Source organism: Heptranchias perlo, chromosome 11 (assembly GCF_035084215.1).
Source record: "Heptranchias perlo isolate sHepPer1 chromosome 11, sHepPer1.hap1, whole genome shotgun sequence".
Classification (NCBI taxonomy): Eukaryota; Metazoa; Chordata; class Chondrichthyes; order Hexanchiformes; family Hexanchidae; genus Heptranchias; species Heptranchias perlo.
This window is the reverse complement of record NC_090335.1, coordinates 46,526,159-46,546,488: the sequence shown is the minus strand read 5'-3', so window position 1 is coordinate 46,546,488 and position 20,330 is coordinate 46,526,159. Positions and strand designations below refer to the sequence as shown.

General features: G+C 42.3%; 1 protein-coding gene across 2 annotated transcripts in view; it reads left to right on the top strand.

Annotated features, from left to right (window-relative positions):
• The window catches only part of nme7 (NME/NM23 family member 7), a 215,414-nt gene that overhangs the window by 5,566 nt on the left and 189,518 nt on the right, over positions 1-20,330 (top strand). The window contains exon 1 of one of the 2 annotated variants that reach the window (XM_067992927.1): positions 17,077-17,183. The exons of the other annotated variant lie outside the window; for it this stretch is intronic. Coding sequence (XP_067849028.1) covers positions 17,181-17,183 — 3 coding nt within the window. The 5' untranslated portion in view covers positions 17,077-17,180. Of the gene's footprint in view, positions 1-17,076; positions 17,184-20,330 lie in introns of those variants that run through there. 2 annotated transcript variants of the gene reach the window in all.

The window sequence follows — 20,330 nt, the reverse complement described above, 5'->3', positions numbered from 1 at the left end:
TGGGTGGTGGTTAGTGAGGACAGAGGGGTTGAAGGTGGATTCTTTCAGGTGGGGGATAATGAAGGTGATTTTGAAAGGGATCAGGGCCAACACCTGAGGAGAGTAAACTAGTTTATAATGTCAGTTAGAATGGGGTCAAGGAAGGGGAGTTGAATGGTCAGGTGTTTCATGGGAAAGGGGCCAAAGGAGCAGGAGGTAGGTCTCTGGTGAGATGAGCTTAAAGAGGCAAGAGATAAGACAAATAAACTAGCGAGAGATAGGATTCTGGGCTAGAGTGGGAAAGGTACGAAGATTTGATGTGGTAGCAAAGGGAAGAGACGGAAACAGTGGAGGTATCTGAACGGATGGTCTCTATCTCAATGACAAAGAAATCCGTGGACACCTGAAACCTAGTGAAGGTGAGGGTAGAGGGTGACAAGAGACCTGAGGCCCAGTAGAGCTTGATGTGGTCAAGGCAGATTTGGTGATGGATGACTAAGCCATTTGTGTATCATCAGAGTTTTGCACCTGCTGATTTTTATATTGCTACCAGTGTTCATTGTTATAGTCATTCAACCATTATTTCCAGATGCTCATGCGTGTCAGTGTGCTGATTGCATTTATTTGTTTTGGTGTTCAGCTGGCACCCAAGAGGTCACATCATTGATGCCAAAAGTGCAATATAGAAGCAGTATTAATGGTTGAATGAACTGACAAAGTTGCCTGGATAGAGGTTTTGAAAAAAAGTCGATTGATATAGGGCACAAAGAAAGCCAGTGGTATATATTCAAGAGTAATTTTCAGATAATTTGGTATAAGTAGGATAAACAGTGGTCTGTTTGGATAGAGGATTTATTCTCCATGTTTGCAGTGTTGTATGAGCATATGTTGAATGGGTTCCATTTGTTTTTTCTCAGCATTTTGTTTGCCTTGGAACCAAAAAGTCACATTTTATAGGGCAATTCAGCCTTCCACCACCAGTACCTAATTGGCATGTATCCTACAAATGGCTTGATATATCCCTGGGCTAGAAAGGGGGGGAAAAAATAAATAGGGTTCCTCTTCTTGATTGATGTCACGTAACCCCTGCTCGGAAGTGTGAGTGTAAGGGTGTGTGCACAGGTATTAGGTGAGAAAAAGATTTGGCTCAGACCAAATAACCTGGAAGGGAGTGCTCGCAGGCTAACATATGAAGAATAAGTATGTGGATGAGGTACCAGAGGGTTACTGAAATCCATTGAACTGTATGGCAGCATAAATCTTTGCTTGCAGGAGAAAAAGCTTGCTCGTTAGAGATGGCCCAGAACACACTTATGTGAAAACTGCACCAATGTTGATTATTTTATTATCCTAAACTACTTTTTCGAGCATTCATCTACAACAAAAATTATTTTTCATTGACTAAAGGGTAAATAAGCCTAACCATAATTGGGTCTGGTTTCCAAAATAATTTAATAGTATATTGCTGAATTTTAAGCTGGAGACTGTTTATATCACTGGATGGCAGCATTTGCTAGTTTTATTAGGATCCTGAGCCTGTCAAAGATCACTTTGCCATGCATTTTGTTTCAGCTTGAAGGTCATTTGAAAATATCTGATCACTGAAACGTGTAGTATTTGTATGAGGTTGAGAGATTGGAATGAAAATCTGAGAACAGAAACCAGTAGTGTGCAGAGCCCTTTTCTCACAAGCATTTGTTAATTGACTAAAATTTGTTCCTTTTGAGCAGTTAAAGTAGTATGCTTTTTTTTAATAAAAAAGTGCAGTACTTTTTTTTTATATAATTAACTCTCAGAAGATAAAATATTAATCAATTTAGCAATAAATAAATTAAGAAAGAAATCAATCAATCAATCATGCCTTAACTGATGTCTTTCAGTGAGGGCGCTCCACGTCTATGGAGAAAATAAATTAGGGTAGAAATTGCAATGTGTCTTGTATGCTTTTGGGGTCCAAAACGGACACCACAAAGTCGAATTCAGGAATATGACTTTTTAAGTGCTGGAAGTGTGTGCGGCACCATATTGTTCCGGGCACTTGACAGGCATCCACGGCGGGTGTCTGTAATAAACATGGGCGTTATTTAGATATTATAATTAGTGTCCCGGGCTGAATTAGGGCTGTTTTCTGAATCTGGTGTCTGTTCACGCCTGAAACAATACTTCCTTAACCCGCCCAGCACATTATGTTGGAAACAGTTGGATCTGAACAGATCAGATCAAAGTTCTGCAGTCCTGCCACATCCAGTCGTGAATGGTGGTGGACAATTAAACAACTAACGGGAGGAGAAGGCTCTGTAAACATCCCCATCCTCAACGATGGCGGAGTCCAGCACGTGAGTGCAAAAGACAAGGCTGAAGCATTTGCAACCATCTTCAGCCAGAAGTGCCGAGTGGATGATCCATCTCGGCTGCCTCCCGATATCCCCACCATCACAGAAGCCAGTCTTCAGCCAGTTCGATTCACTCCACATGATATCAAGAAACGGCTGAGTGCACTGGATACAGCAAAGGATATGGGCCCTGACAACATCTCTGGTGTAGTGCTGAAGACTTGTGCTCCAGAACTAGCCGCACCTCTAGCCAAACTGTTCCAATACAGCTACAACACTGGCATCTCCCCGACAATGTGGAAAATTGCCCAGGTATGTCCTGTCCACAAAACGCAGGACAAATCCAATCCAGCCAATTACCGCCCCTTCAGTCTACCCCCAATCATCAGTAAAGTGATGAAAAGTGTCGTCGACGGTGCTATCAAGCGGCTCTTACTCACCAATAACCTGCTCACCGATGCTCAGTTTGGATTCCGCCAGGACCACTCTGCTCCAGATCACATTACAGCCTAGGTCCAAACATGGACAAAAGAGCTGAATTCCAGAGGTGAAGTGAGAGTGTCTGCACTTGACATCAGAGCAGCATTTGACCGAGTGTGGCACCAAGGAGCCCTAGTAAAATTGAAGTCAATGGGAATCGGGGAAAACGCTCCAGTGGCTGGAGTCGCACCTAGCACAAATTAAGATGATAGTGATTGTTGGAGTCCAATCATCTCAGCCCCAGGACATTGCTGCAGGAGTTCCTCAGGGAACCTAGTTCCTAGGCCCAACCATCTTCAGCTGCTTCATTAATGATCTTCCCTCCATCATAAGGTCAGAAATGTTCGCTGACGATTGCACAGTGCTCAGTTCCATTCGCAACCCCTCAGATAATGAAGCAGCCCGTGCCTGCATGCAGCAAATCCTGGACAACATCCAGGCTTGGGCTGTTAAGTGGCAAGTAACATTCACGCCAGACCAGTGCCAGGCAATGACCATCTCCAACAAGAAAGAGTCTAACCACCTCCATTGACATTCAACGGCATTACCATCGCCGAATCCCCCACCATCAATATCCTGGGGGTCACCATTGACCAGAAACTTAACTGGACCAGCCATATAAATACTGTGGCTACAAGAGCAGGTCAGAGGCTGGTATTCTGCAGCGAGTGACTCATCTCCTGACTCCCCAAAGCTTTTCCACCATCTACAAGGCACAAGTCAGGAGTGTGATGGAATACTCTCCACTTGCCTGGATGAGTGCAGCTCCAACAACACCCAAGAAGCTCGACACCATCCAGGACAAAGCAACCTGCTTGATTGGCACTCCATCCACCTAAACATTCACTCCCTTCACCACCAGTGCACCATGGCTGCAGTGTGTACCATCCACAGGATGCACAGCAGCAACTCGCCAAGGCTTTTTCGACAGCACCTCCCAAACCCACGACCTCTACCACCTAGAAGGACAAGGGCAGCAGGCAAATGGGAACAACACCACCTGCATATTGCCCTCCAAGTCACACACCATCCCGACTTGGAAATATATCGCTGTTCCTTCATCGTCGCTGAGTCAAAATCCTGAAACTCCCTTCCTAACAGCACAGTGGGAGAACCTTCACCTCACGGACTGCAGTGGTTCAAGAAGGCGGCTCACCACCACTTTCTCAAGGGCAATTAGGGATGGGCAATAAATGCTGGCCTTGTCAGCGACGCCCACATCCCATGAAAGAATTTTTTTTTAAAAAGTAGCTTTTAGAAGCGGTATTTAAAGGGATCCTCACTTCCATTAATGCAAGTCTCTTGTTAGTCGTTTTAAGCTGCATGGGTGCTTTTGGGTTGTTTTTGGCTGTTAAATAGTTTTGCAGAATCCATTTATGGAGGGCTACATTGGTTTCCCAGAATTTTCTTGTTCAGAGATGCTGAACATGGGCATGGTTCTCGGCTACTCTTGATCTTCCTTGAGGAGGAGGAGCAGCAGCAAAGACCTGCACAGGCCGCAGGAAGAGCGCGAAGCAGGTATGCAGATTTTTAGGAATCGATCATCGTACTTCACAGAGCCGTGTGTAGGGTGGCTGCATTTCAACATGGAGATAGCCACTTATCCGTGTCATCTGTTGCAGTGAGAATTGGAGCCCAAGACCAGGACATGTACCGCACTGCCTGTGGCAATGAAGGTCACTGTGGCTATAAACATTTATGTCTCTGGTCCCCAGGAGCAGTCTGGAAGGAACAGCAATTAACATCAGCCAGTTTGCTGTGCCCACGGTGATCCGGCAGGTCACTAATCCTCTATTTGCGAGGTGTCAACAATTAATTAATTCCCCATGGAGGCTGACAAGTAGCAAGAAAGAGCACTGGGATTTGCCTGCATTGTTGGATTCCCACAGGTGCAGGGCATTGTAGACTGCACACGTGTAGCCCTGCCTTCTCCCCATTAGAAAGCAGCTCTGTTTCTGAACAGGAAAGGCTTCTATTTACTCAATGTGCAAATTGTTTGTGACCACAGACAGCGAGTCATGGAGGTCTGTGTCCGGTTTCCCTGTAGTAGTCATGACACGTTCATACTATGCCAGTCCTCAATACCTCCTCTGTTCCACCCAGACCATAGGTGGCAGGCTGGCTTCTGGGGAACAAGGTTATCCTCTCTCCAACTGGCTTGTGTCAGCCGTGGCTCGGTGGTAGTACTCGTCTGAGTCAGAAGGGTTTGGGTTCAAGCCCCAGTCCAGAAACTTGAGCACAAAATCTAGGCTGACACCCCAGTGCATTACTGAGGGAGTGCTCCACTGTCAGAGGTGCCATCTTTTGGATGAGATGTTAAAAGTGAGGCTCCATCTGCCCTTTCAGGTGGATGTAAAAGACCCCATGGTACTATTTCAAAGAAGCACATGGAGTTCTCCCTGGTGTCCTGACCAATATTTATCTCTCAACCAATATCACTAAAACAGATTATCTGGTTGTTATCTCATTGTTGTTTGTAAGACCTTGCTGTGTGCAAATTGGCTGCTGAGTTTCCTACATTACAACAGTAACTACATTTCAAAGTTACTTCATTGCCTGTAAAGCGCTTTTGAGACATCCTGAGTTTGTGAAAGGCACTATATAAGTGCAAGTCTTTCTTTTATGACTCCTGTCAGGAACCCATGCACAGACGCTGAGTTCTGATGTAATGAGAGCCATGCACCAACAAGGGTTTTCATTGAGCAAACCATTGGCATCCTAAAACAACTGTTCTGCTGTCTGGACAGATCTGAAGGGATTCTTCAGTACAGCCCAGAGCGAGTCTCAAGGTTCATCATTTGCTGCATTCTCTACAATCTAGCTATTTAAAGGGGAGTTTTGCCTTGGAGATTCCTGTTGAGGAGGAGGAAGAAGTAGAGGAACAGAATGAAGGGGATGTGGAGATGGAGGAAGTAGAAGAGGAGCACAGCCCAGCAGTACAGCAAGCTGCCAGAGCTGTAAGGGAACTAATGATTGAAGAGAGATTCTTCTGATCAATCCCTCTCCTGCCCACAGCAACAACACTTTCTCTTTCCATTTGATCCAGTCCTGACACCCTCAAACTGTACAACTTTTGTGTTCCTCTTGCATTATTCTCATTTACCTATTCTAGTGCTCCCTTGAGGTGGTTCCGAAGTGGCTACAACTTGGGAGGCGAAAGCCTGCTGAACTTCTGCTGGCCATGGTGGGTGATCTCGCAGAGCTCTAGCCATTGAGCCAGACTGCTAGGACTCTACTTCGGCAGGGGCTGTCTAGCTCATTGTGGCTGCATGATGCCGAGGCTGGTGGGGGAGCAGGTGTGTTGTCATCCTGAGAGAGGACAGCAGGTGCCTCCTCCATGGAGATACTGCCACTCTTGGGAACCTGAGCCTCACTTAGCTCTCCCACTGCTCCTGCACGAGAACAAAGTGCGGGCGTGCTGGGAGGTTCTTGAAGCCCCTGCCCATGCTTTCCTTCAGGCTTTGTTAGCTAGAGGAGATGCTGGACCCCAGAGCTAAGCTGGCAGCAGTTTGAGCTTCCATTGAAGCAGTCAGAGCTGTCACCAGAGGCTCCATGGCTGTGGGTCCCCCTGTAGTGCTACTAGAGCTGACCACTCGCTCCATGTTTGACTGCATGGTCTTGGTGCCGAGCATGAAGGCAGCACACATGTTGGAGTTGAGCTCCTCCATGCACTCTGACATTGTGTACAAGCTCTCTGGCAGGCAGCCCAGTGCACTTAGAAGGTCCATGTGAATTGCGATCAATTTTCTTGTATGTATGGGGCCCTGATGCCTCCATCTGCGAGGATGCAAGCTCTCCATAGAGTTGCTTCCTGGGCCGTCATATCCTACTGCCCTTGCTCCTGCTTACTGATGTGAGGGTGAGATTTAAGTGAGAAGGGACCTGTCCTCTAGGCTTACCAGATGCTACGTTCCTGACACGCCCGGCGTCCAGGAACCTGCTCTTCAAGTGAGGAACAGCACGTGGATAAATCACCGCCCTCCTTATGGCTGCCTGCTCCCTGTTTATTGTGTATGACCTTACACTTCCTTCTTTCTAGTAGGGCATCAGAGTTGGTGGTGAGAAGTTTTGATGACATGCATATGAGGGTAGAATAGTGATCTTGGTCTGTGCAAGGTGGCAGAGGTGTGAGGAGGTGAAGGAGCTAATCGTGAAGAGTGGCAGGTGCGGAATGCTACCGTCGGAGCTGAAGGAGGCAGAGTGAAGTGTGATGCAGTGATTGTAGGAGAATGCTGATGAGGTAGGGAAGGGTAGTGAGTGCTCGGGCGACACATAGTGCAAGGCTAATAAGAAGACGAAGGAGAATGGAATAGAAGGATATGTGGATAGGATGAAATGCAAGGTGGGAGGAGGCTTGTGTGGAGCATAAACATCAGCAAAGACCTATTGGGCCATATGGCCTGTTTGTGCTGTAAGTTCTATGTCATTGTCCTGGGGGAATACTCCTCGCACTGATGTGCTCTGCCACCTCTGCCTATTCGTACCCGGCAGCTTGCCTGGAAATCTTCCTGCTACCTGGAGGATTGAAGATACTCCTCCTCCTGCCGACTTCCTCCACAAAAACTTCCAAAGCAGTGTCTGAAAAGTGGGAAGCCCTTGCAGCTTCTCCTGCACCTGCAATTGTCCACAGATAATTGTCTGCAGCTAACGTACATCTCCCTTTTTAAGAGGTACATGCTACCTTGAAATTGCAGCAGGAGCACGCAAAATTGATACTTCCAAGAGCGAGCTGTCAAGCAACAGCGCAAGGAATGCTGGAAGTCCGCCAATTTTATTGTAATGAATGAGTTGCTTGAATTTGGGGGCATCGTGGTCATGTGATCAGGCACGTGTTCCGAGCATGACATCCATTCTGCACACGAAAACACACTCAAAACAATTTCTACCCCATTGTGCCATGATCTGCATAGTCGCTCTTTCTGAAATATTTCTGTAGGATTTGGCAATAATAATTGATCATACCCTGGTCTGTGTGAGGCAGTTATCAATAAGACAAATAGGCTACTGGAAAGCAATGAATTTTGAGTCAGATCAAGTTATATTGATATTGTAGAGATCAGTGATGCCAATTCTGGCATCAAATTTGCAGTTTTGGTAACTACCTACAAAAAAGATACAGATGCATTAGAAAGGGTTTGGAGAAGTGACCAGGATGATCCCAGGCTTTGGAGGACTAAATTTATGAAGAAAACCTAAACTTGTCAAATATCATATATAATGACACCCAGCTCTACTTCCCCAGTATCTCTCCCAATCCCTGCACTACCTCTGTTGTCAGACTGCTTGGTTAACACCCAGTTTTGGATGAGCTGTAATTTCCTCCAGTTAAAGATTGAGGGAAGACAGCAGCCAGCATCTTTGGCCTCCACCATAAACTCCTACTTTTGCCACCAACTCCATCTTCCTTCCCGGCCACTGTCTCAGGATGAACCAGACTGTTCACAACCTTGGCATCCTATTTGACCACAAGCCATTTCCAACCCTATAATCCACCATCACAAAGACCACCTGCTTCCACCTCCTTAACATTTCTCGCCTCAACCCCTACCTCAGGTATCTTCTGCTGAAACTTTCATCTGAGTCTCTGTCACCTCCAAACTCAACTACTCCAATGCTTTCCTGACCGGCCTCCCATCCTCTACTCTGTAAACTTCAGCTCATCCAAAACTCTGTTGTCCACATTTTATTTTGCGCCACGTTCCTTTCATCTATCACCCCTGTCCTTGCTGACCTACATTTTCTGCCGATTTCCCCCAATGTCTCCAACTTAAAATTCTCGTCCTCATGTTGAAATCCATTCTTGGCCTTGCTTCTCTCTCTCTCTCTGGCCGGAATGGCGTTTCTCGTCCATATGCACCTTTTTGTTATCTTGTATACATCGTGATGTTAGATTGCTATCTTCCTAATTTTTACTTGGATTAGTTTCAGTGGTTACGGATGATGTGGAGATGCGCGGTGATGGACTGGGGTTGACGATTGTAACCAATTTTACAACACCAAGTTATAGTCCAACGATTTTTATTTGAAATCTACAAGCTTTCGGAGGCTTCCTCCTTCCTCAGGTAAAATTTTACCGGAGGAAGCCTCCGAAAGCTTGTAGATTTCAAATAAAAATCGTTGGACTATAACTTGGTGTTGTAAAATTGGTTACGGATGAGAGTTTAATCAACTTGGAAATGGTATCTGGTTATTTAGCCCCTTCAAGGTGACTAATTTGGGGAGAGTCCATGGTAATGCAAATTACATGTGTTCTGTTGGAGCAGTTTTGATGGACTAAATCATCATTTCTTGTTTCATACATTTTTTCTTGTGCTGTTATATTTGCCATAGTTACCTTTTTCTAAAAAAAAATTGCAATTTCATAACTACTATTTTGTAGCAATCTGCACTAACTAACCTATTCATGTCTGCTTTTGTTTTTCATGTCCTCACTGATGCCAACCTAATACAATTTAATTTCTTTGTGCTGATTTCAGGATCTTGTGAGTATAACTGAAAACACATACTATGACCTAATTGGTTTGGAAACGCATTCATTGTACTAACAAAATGTTTACAACTATGGCTAATGTTATCTCTAGAAATAGAGGTCTAAATTCATCGGGCGATAGCGCAAAACGGCGATAGCTAATACACCTGCAGTAGGTTATCATTCTCACATTAGCATACAGGTATGGATCAAGTATGATCAGTTCCTGTAGTGGTGTTCAGGTACAATTATGCTATCCAGTGATGCAGAGGATGGGCTTTGGCATGGAATGAGCCATCCTCATTTAGTCCAATGACCTGTACAGCATTACTGAATCCAAAACTAAATTTTCTCTACAATCTGCATTCCATCACTGGGCAGTTTATAGGCCTTGCGAAACACTGAAGTTGTAACCTGTTTTGCCCTCCGCTTGATTTTTCTTTTGCATTGACCAGAATTTTTTTTTTAAGTGATGTTTGAGGGATAAATATTGTCCTGGACACTGGGAGAACTCCCCTGCTCTCCTATAAATAGTGCCATTGGATCTTTTACTTGAGAGGAGCCTTGGTTTAACATTTCATCCAAAACACAGCATCTCTGACAGTGCACCACTCCCTAAATGCTGCACTTAAGTATCAGCTAAAATTTCTAGGCTGGGACTTGAACTCACAACCATCTCACTGAGGTGGCTGATACCACTGGGCCAAGGCTAACACCTTGAAGTTACCGTCATGGCTGCACTACCCTGTTTATACTTCTTTCACACTGTAATCACACTTTAACATTTACTCTTGGGTAATAAAACAGGGACAATCAATACCTTTTTTAGCAAAAAAAAAAGTTGGCAAGAGGACCAAACTGAAAATCCTATTTTGTACTCCCGCAGACTTGCGCTAAAATTATTGACTGGAGGAAATTTACCAAAGTCAATAACTGTTAGCGAGAGCTTAATTATGATGCTGTCCATTTACCCCCTCATTTTGTAAAGAGGCCACACTCTTTTCCATTTAAAAACATTTGACTTCTTACGTTGGCATGCTGGGAATGCTGTCAGAAGAGTAAGAATCCTCGAGGAAACTTGTTCCTAATTGTTACTGTTGGCAACTTCAGTGCTTCACAAGGCCTATAACTGCCCAGTGATGGAATGCAGATTGTAGAGAAAATTTAGTTTTGGATTCAGTCATGCTATACAGGTCATTGGACTAAATGAGGATGGCTCATTCCATGCCAAAGCCTATCCTCTGCATCACTGGATAGCATAATTGTGTACTACAGGAACTGATCATACTTGATCCATACCTGTATGCTAATGTGAGAATGATAACCTACTGCAGGTGTATCTTTACACTTTGCATCAGTTAAAAAGGCCTGGACAAAGTACTTTGTACTTCACAATTCTTCCGGAGTTCTCTCTGTCAAGTGTTGTCACCTGGAACTTTGTTTTTGTACACTTCATTTAAACTCATTAGCCCCGCTTTTAACCCACCATGCCTGATGAGAAGAGGGTGTGCGTGGGGTTGAAATCATCGCAGTGTCCTTCCTTCCACATTCAAGCGGACCTGACGCCCGCTGCCATTTTCACTCCTGGGTTTCGGGAGGCATGGTGGACTAAGGCCTCAAATACTCAAAAGTTGGGGCCAATGACTTCAATCAGATCCAACACTATTTTGACCCTAGGTTGCGTGAGTCATGCATAGTGCTGACCGTGCCTGTGAAGCTGCTGCGGATTGGATCTTGGGCCAGAAGAGGCCCCAGGTAAGTGCTTCAAAAAATGTTTTTAAAGGTTGCCTAATGGGCGAGGATGAGCAGGATCTCTTTAGGCCCCACAAGGAACCCTTGGAGCTCCCCTGCCCTGCACATCCCATCCCCTTCCTGCCACTGTGATCGCCTATGTCCTCCTCCTAAAATGGACCTTGCCGTGGATCGTTTCCTTGGGTCCTTGGCGGTGGCCTGCTGCTATGTGATTTCCCGTTCCTGCCCACTGGCCATCGCGTAATTTCCACCAGGTTCAGGTGGTAGTTAGTCCTGGGATATTGTAATGAGGCCTAGTGATTAAAATGGCCTGAGCCTCATGGCCCCATGCTTGCCCCAGGTTAAAATCGGGGCTGTATTTAACTATTGCGTGCTGAGTCAAAGATGTTGTAGCTTGTAAGATGCGGGAAACTTTGACTTTCCATTGACATCCCAGTACACTTTCTCCAAGTCTTTTTCTGGTGTGTGAACCAGTAGGATCAGTTTTATGAACGATCCATTGGTGTTGCCTCCAGCTTCTCCCTATTATGCCAGCCCTAAAAGTTCTTCCTTTTACTTGTGTCCAGTGTTGCAACTTTGAAGGAATCAAATTCTGAATCCACTGAGAATGAATCTGATCGCTTGAATTGCCAGCGAGTAGCTCTATAGTGGATGAGAGTGTTTAGAGAAACTAATATTGAGAGGGAGTTTCCACATAGTGAATGTAACTTTTTTTAATATAAAAAAAATTACTTCAACGGTTCTCCATTTCTTATCTGATATGTTTGTCCTTTGTTTTGTAGATTCTCTCGCTCCCCCTCAATTCTCATGGTCTCGCATTCCTGTCTATTCTGTCTTCCCTGCCTCTGCTTTTATCTTGGTTTTCTCAGCCTTCAAACTTTTATTTTTTGTTTTGAACTTTGAAATGTTTCTCAACATCAGTGTTCGTTCCTGGTTGTCAGGACACAGAATGTGCTGCCTCTTCAACAAAGGGCAGCATGTTATGTTTTTGAGTATGAAGATTTGATGAAGGTCTTTAAGATTTAAGATGTGTTCTAATGCTGGCAATTGTTATAACTGGTCTTGGTGGCACAGTGGCTTGTAGTCCTAGTTTGACAAATTATTAACATTTTGTTCTTAAATTCACATGTTTGTATTTTGATTTAATGAGTGCTATATCACGATTCTGTATTCATATTTTGTTCAGCAATCCATTAAAAAGTGAATAATCCAGTAGGTGTTATGCTAGAATAAGGGACAAGAGTTCATTTGAAACAAAATGTAATAGTGAAGTATTTTAATTGGAGGTTGGAAGTTCCAGCGTGACATCAGCTTTTGTACTCATTACAGGTAGAATCTGGCAGTTGTGCTTTTGAAATTCAGACCCACTCTGATAATGTAGGACAAGTTTCAGTCTAGATTACTGCACAATTAGATTTTTTTTTAGGCTCTGTGATTAGTATGTCACTAGCCATAGATTTAAAATTAATGTATTTTTTTTAAAAAACTTCAGAATCTCTCTGGTAAGATAGTTCACTGTTGATCACCATAGACTTGATATCTGACAAAGTTTTGAAATAATCTGTAAAATGCTGCATTTTAACAGATATATTTAGCTTTTCAGAGAAATCCGATTTTGTTACATTGCTTTCTCTCTAGCAGCGGAGTACAGGAAAATGTTACTTTTTTAAAAAAAAAGCTGAATACAGAATCTTCCTATACTAATAACTGATCTTTTTCTTTTATATGTAACTTTCCCACGCACTTATGAATGTGTAGAGCTGTATTTACATAGTTATTTACTGACCTAATATGTCCTAGGCCCAACCATCTTCAGCTGCTTCATCAACCTTCCCTCCATCATAAGGTCAGAAATGGGGATGTTCGCTGATGATTGTACAGTGTTCAGTTCCATTCGCAACCCCTCAAATAATGAAGCAGTCTGAGCCCGCATGCAGCAAGACCTGGACAACATCCAGGCTTGGGCTGATAAGTGGCAAGTAACATTCGCGCCAGATAAGTGCCAGGCAATGACCATCTCCAACAAGAGAGAGTCTAACCACCTCCCCTTGACATTCAACGGCATTACCATCGCCGAATCCCCCACCATCAACATCCTGGGGGTCACCATTGACCAGAAACTTAACTGGACCAACCGCATAAATACTGTGGCTACAAGAGCAGGTCAGAGGCTGGGTATTCTGTGGCGAGTGACTCACCTGACTCCCCAAAGCCTTTCCACCATCTACAAGGCACAAGTCAGGAGTGAGATGGAATACTCTCCACTTGCCTGGATGAGTGCAGCTCCAACAACACTCAAGAAGCTCGACACCATCCAGGACAAAGCAGCCTGCTTGATTGGCACCCCATCCACCACCCTAAACATTCACTCCCTTCATCACCGGCACATTGTGGCTGCAGTGTGTACCATCCACAGGATGCACTGCAGCAACTCGCCAAGGCTTCTTCGACAGCACCTCCCAAACTCGCGACCTCTACCACCTAGGAGGACAAGAACAGCAGGCACATGGGAACAACACCACCTGCATGTTCCCCTCCAAGTCACACACCATCCCGATTCGGAAACATATCGTCGCTGGGTCAAAATCCTGGAACTCCCTTCCTAACAGCACTGTGGGAGAACCTTCACCAGATGGACTGCAGTGGTTCAAGAAGGCGGCTCACCACCATATAAATGCTGGCCTCGCCAGCGCGCCCACGTCCCATGAACAAATAAAAATTGTTGGGAAACACTCTTGAAATTAAACATCAGGTTGTTCATCTGCACCAATGGTGATGTAAATTGCAGGTCTGTTCAACATGAAACAAAAATAATTTATGGTACAATATTCAGTATTTTACTGCCAATTAAATAAGGCATGTCGGTACTGGGAATACAGCACATTTCTGCTTTTGCTATTCTTGCAAGCAGTGAATACATTGATCAGTTATAGTGCAGGCAGATGCATAGAAAAGCTCTTTCAACAATGTGCCTCAACCTGAGCCTCCTAACAGCTCTGTTTGCTGCATCACTTTCTTTTCACATTTTCCACACAAGCCGTCCTTACAAGTTCTGTAAATGAAAATGCTATTTGATTAATTTTGACATTAGTTCCATTACGACACGTTATAAATAATGGTGATAATCTCCCTTTTCAGAATTTTAATTTTGGCCATGGAATTGTGTTGTGGGATACTAATGTACGACACCTTAAGATATTTGTCTAAAATTTCTCTCTATTTTAGCAGAAGTGTCAACTTATTTAGTATGATGAAAAATAGCAGATAAAGGAATTTCAGACACATGTTAAGTATTCATACCCTAGTATCCTATAGCATAATTTCAAGGCCTGTGAAATTAAATAAAAGTAACTATTAAAACCTCTTCATTTGGTATGAACGTTATACAATTTAAGTATTCTTGCCCTTTATTCCTATTTCCAGTTTTCTCTGGGTTTGATTCCCACACATCTAAAATATGCTTTTATTTATTTCTCTGTGGCTCAGATAGAAATTTTTGAAATTCTTGAATGATGTTACGTTGTTTTTCTGATCATAGCATCTTCAGATGCATCATACAAGTATATCTATAGATCCAATCTGAACATTTGCAATGTGTTTCCTGCCTGGACATGGGTCTTAACAATAAACACTTCCTCCTCTGCTATGAGTTATGCAGAAATGAAAATGGGCTTATCCTCCTTGGGAAAACATTTTAATTCATGTACTTGCTGATGCAGATTAATTTTAATAGGACTACAATCCACCTTTCTGTTCATAAACTTTCTTGCCACTTCCTATCTTGTCAATACTACCGTGGTCCGTGCATGTTTGAAGCTTCCTCTCTCGCTCCTGCCAAGCAGCAAATACGCTTTCCTATGTGTTCTTTCTACTCCCTGCAGAATCAATGTTGAAATCCAAACTTATTGCACTGCCTCCCACTATAACTCATTCTTGGGTTTGCAGTACTTTGGAACTCTTCATTACTTTGTCTTTCCTTTCTCCTGGAATCTTCAGGCTTCTAAAACCCAAACTTTGTATCATTTAATAACTACTTCCTGATTTACATTGTCTTCTATACCTTGGTGGTGTTTCAGGTCTTGGCCCTTTAACTTGGTTTTTTTACTAATTTAAAAAAATTTTGTGTTTTTCAACTGAAGAAGAAATATTCTTCAGTTACAATGGAATGGCAGCAAGGATTATTATGAGTAAAGAGGTTTAACTGCTAATTGTTCAATTGATTTCACTGTACATTTATTGCTTGTGAAACTTTTGAGGTACTATATTTATTTTTCATTTCCCAATTGTTGGGTCACCAACCACCTTCCCAGCTGGGAGATGGGCCAGATGACCTGCTCCCAGACCTTCACCAGTATTACTTTGCTGGGTTGCTAGAACGTGTGCATGACACCATTAGGATAACTTTCTAGGATTTTGTCTCCCTCCCTGAGGAATGGTTTATGGAGATTATTGCTGTGTATATAATGGCCACATCAAAGACCTAATGGCAAGATTAATATTTTTAACCAATTTCCTAGAAACATAGATTGATGGGTGTGTGCAATAAATGCTGAACTGATTCCTAGAACTACAATGCAACCCATTGTTGTAATAGTAGAAGTAAAAAGAGGACAAAAAAAACTGCAGTTGTTGCACATGTTGACAAACCCACCACTTTATCACCTTGTTGAAGAGCTAAAGTTTCTGAAATGATTGTTCAGAGCAGAAGGCTGTAAAGTGCCCAGAGGGGTGCATTACTGTTACTGAAGCTTACATTGAGCATGGTTGGAACAATGCAAGAAGCCAAAGTCAGAGTGGTGAGCCCCAGGGACGTCAGGGTTATATTTGTGAACAAAATTAAGGTATGTGTCAAAGTGGTCACCTAAGCAACATTTAGTCTCCCCCGTGTAAAGGAGATTGCCCTATGAGCATCTGTACAATATACTAGATTGGAAGAAATATACATCACACAGCAAGAGTGTTTTTGGTTCTGTACAATGGTTTGGGAAGGGTTAAAGGAACCGGTGTCGGGGGAATGACTGGAGGTTGGGGGCGGGCGAATGGAACAAAGAACAAGTATACCATGGAGATAATAGTCTCTAGAAAGAAGGGAGGGGAAAACATGTATGGTGTTGAAATTGTGGTATAGATGGTGTAAGGTGATATGTAAATATTGGTTGTTACAGTTAAGTTTATATTCTCACCTACTGAAATTTCAATTAAACCACTCTGCTCCCAATTCCCACTCTAGCCAAATTTCTGTTTTGGAAGGCTTTTTTTTTTCAATCTGTTACCAGCTCATTCCGTGGTGTGCTCTCCGCTCGAATTGGTGTGTTATTGCTACAAACAGGAATGGGAAAAAAAATTGGTGAAAAGCATATGCGCAAAAGCTCACGCGATGCTTCAGAAAACTGAATAGCCCCTGCCCAAAAGTTGGCAACTCAAGTATTATTCTGATTATAAACCTATGACATGTGAAAACAAGTAATTACACTGGCTGATAACTAAGCTGTAGGTGTACCTGACATTTCTTTCCTTCTATTGGAGTAAATAACAAGTTTAATCAGGCTGCATTTCAATTTAGAGTGTCTCTCTGATGATTGAATATGTTTTTTTAGATGCCCTCATCAAATGTTGGAGATCACTGGTGGATTATCTGTGACATTGCTTACAGATTTGTGTGGATGAGAATCTTAACTTTGTACTACTTTAATATGCTCTTGCAATGTGAAGAGGATGTGGAATGAAGATTGCCTACCTCATAAAGTAGTCTTCATTCTTTGAATAATGTTAATCTCCCATGCAGCACAATCCCACACATTCATTCCCATAGAAGCATATTTTTCTGGGGCTTAGTGTTAAGTGGTTTGTTAGTTCTAGTTTAGTTTCAGATTAAATTTTGCATAAATAGTATACTGTTGTCTGAAATACCCAGTGCTGAAATGCAATTTAAATTTTGCTTTAGCAATGTAAGGAATCAATTGTGAAAGTAACAGTTCATAAATTACAACAAAAACTGATGTTTTTGTGTTAATATCTTCTACCTGTGATTTTTTTTAATTTTTCCCCCCCCCTTTCCTTAGAATCAAGAAGAACAATTTTCATTTATAGCAGAATGGTACGATTCAAATGCTAGTCTAATTCGACGTTACCTGCTTCAGTTTTATCCAAAAGATGGATCTATTGAAATGGTGAGAGGTTTGTTTTTCATTTTGGTGCTTTTTTTTTGGTGTGTTTTTTTAAATGAAGTGCCAGATTGGACCCAAATTCAATCCCTGGTCTCTGTCATGGTGGCCACCCTTGGCTTTGGCGGAGGTAGCGGAACTTCAATTAGTTTCAGTACGCAAGTGAATGTTGAACCAAAATATCCATATGGAGCTAAAATGCAATGCTACAATTACAGTGGAAGCTTCACTATCAGTGCTCTTATTCACCATTCTGATTATCTGCCAGAATCTTCTCAGGACAAAGCTTTACACAAGGCATCACTCCATTGCACAGCTTCTCTTTTTTTTGTATTTCATATTTTTTTTTCTTGGATTTTATCTCCCTTGATCAAGTAAAACAACACAATGTTGTTTTAAAAAAAATTATGGTAATTGTATTAATTCCCATGCCTAGAAACTCATGATTATCTGGCAATTTCTATTATCCTTTGGGGGATTGAGTCTCTTCAAATTGTGATGATTAATTGAAGTTCCAGTATATTTACATATAGGATAAAACTGTGAAATTGAATTTAATAAATTTGGTAATTTGTGGTTGGCACCAGGAAAAAATGATCATGAAAGCTATTGCATTGTCTCTTCTTATATTAAAAAAAATTCTGCATGTTTTACTAATGTCCTTCAGAATGGGTAATCTGTCACCATTATGTGGTTTGCTCGTGACACCAAACTATATAGTTAATTTTAATGCCCTCTAAAATGGCCTAGTGAAGCCACTCATTTCATAAAACTAAACAATAGCTACAACACCGACTAGGGATGAGCAATAAATGTGGCCTTACCATTGCTGCTCACATCCTGAGATCAAATAAAAAACACTGCTTATGCTAAAGAGTATTACAAGGCAGAGTTGAGTAAACCACAAGAGCAAAGCTTGACTAATTTACAATTTTGGCTGCAACCCCTTGCTGATATGTAAGTCTCTTCCTTTATATATTTGATAGCTTGCTGGAGCCTAGGATCGTTCCAATGGACTGGAGGGAGGCTCATGTTGAATCTATTTTCAAAAAGGGTAGCTGGTCAGAACCAGGAATTTATAGGCCCATTACCTTGACATCAGTTACGGGCAAGTTGTTAGAAGGGATCATTGGGGATACTCTGTATAATCACTTTGACAGAGAAGGGGTTGTTAAGGGGACGCAATGTGGCGTGATCCTGATATTTTAACCCCCCTCTCGCAGCCGTCGGGGGGTAGTGGGGTGGTGGCTGGTGAAAATGAAGGCCTGTATATTTGGATTTTCAAAGCTTTTGACAAGGTGCCATGAAATAGGATGCTATATCAGATATAGCCCTGCGGGATGTATGTTTTGAACACCCTTTTCCATTTCCTTGCCATGAAGACCTCTAGTTGGTCTCCTCTAAACTTCTTGACAAATGTTCTCCTCTCTCTGGGAGTTGAGGTGTTGGTGTGTCATTTTGTCGCATTTACACAAGGGATCTGGGACCAGCATTTGGCCATCTCTTGTGACCTTCTGAATGAAGACCTGAAGCCTTGCTTATTTGCCAGTGCTATTCTATCTGCCTATGAAGGTCACCACTGCCTTCAACTTTTAGTTCTTGGGCTCTTTTCAGGCAGCCACAAGGGATCTCTGCCACAAGTCATGGAGCAGTTGTGTGTTTATGTATGGTGCACGGTAAATACAAAAAAAAATTATTAGCTGTAAATAGTCTGTTTGATCGAGCTGAGAAATAAAAATGTGGTATAGGACAAAAGCACTTATACAATTAACATTTAGGCTTTTTTTTGGAATGAAGTAGGGCACCTATTACTGCTTCTGATGTTCATTACACTATGGATGGAATAAAAATGGTCTAAGATTTTATGGATTATAAAATCTTCCTTATCTGGTACAAATTAAGTTGACTATGGACATGAGACTTTAGAACTGGGACTGATTTTGTATCTTTTCAAGTTCCTTGTAAATGGATGTTTAAGGTTCGAATTTGCATAGTTTCTAACCTGGTGCTTTATATAATTTTGTACTTTCATACAAAAAACTTTTTCTGCTTTTTTAAAGAAAAACTAGAGATTTAATTTTTTTTTAAAAAGTCAATTATTTTCATATCAAGATTGGGGAGGGGGGTGGCATCAATGGGTAAAAATGGAACAGTTTCATAGAATATATCAGTTGATGCTATTCTATTTGCGCAAAATAACTTTATTTTAACCAAAATATTGCTGACTTAAACCAATGAAAACAGATGAGGCAACTGATAGATCTATCAGTAAGATATCATTTTAGAGTTACCCTCCTGAAGCATTGTTATGGGATATGATGATCACTTAAGTATCAACTCTTCACTCACCATGCATGTCAACTTTCTTTGTCCTCAAATGTGATTTTTGGATTTAGACCAACTTGCTGAAATGCTGCTGTTATTCACAGATGTGGCTGGGAGCTTAAAATATCCAGTCTGTTAAAAGGATGAAACAGCTAATCGCTCTTTAATCCCTAGAAAATGGGATGATACAAATAGACTTTGAAATTGGATTTTCATTACAAATCGTTTCAATACAACGTGGTCACTAGCCGCAACAGATATTGTAAACTAAATCTGTTAGTTCTCATACTAACTTGGAACATAGAATGCCTTTCAGTTTTGTTTACATTTAACAGTGACAACACTTACTAATGCACTAAAATATCCATGATACTATGGGACCAATACAGAGATGTTTGGTGCCCCTACTGCTGCTGTGCATTGAGCAGTGGTGCCCCACATTATTGCTGCTGAGGCCTGTTCAGCACCAAGTGCACAAAGCACAACATAATGCAGTTCTGAAGAATGATATGAGCAGGCAGCTGAGGGGGGGTGACTAAAAACATTATATGAATTGCCCCCAAAATAACTAAGCTAGGTAATGGTTCCATGATGCAGATGGAATGCCTGAAGAGCACTTAAGATGCTCAGTGCTGGTTTAAAGTGCGCACTGTGCGAGAAGGCACTTCCCATATATGTGGGTCCTTTTCTTAGAGTAGTCTCAATTGTTTAAGACTTGTTTTGAGTAGCTGATGTGTAAGGATCTTTTTAAAGTTAGTTTTTATTGTTGATTTTTAAAGCCGATAGGTGCACATATGCAAATAACAGGATAATGAGGGGAAAAGCTAC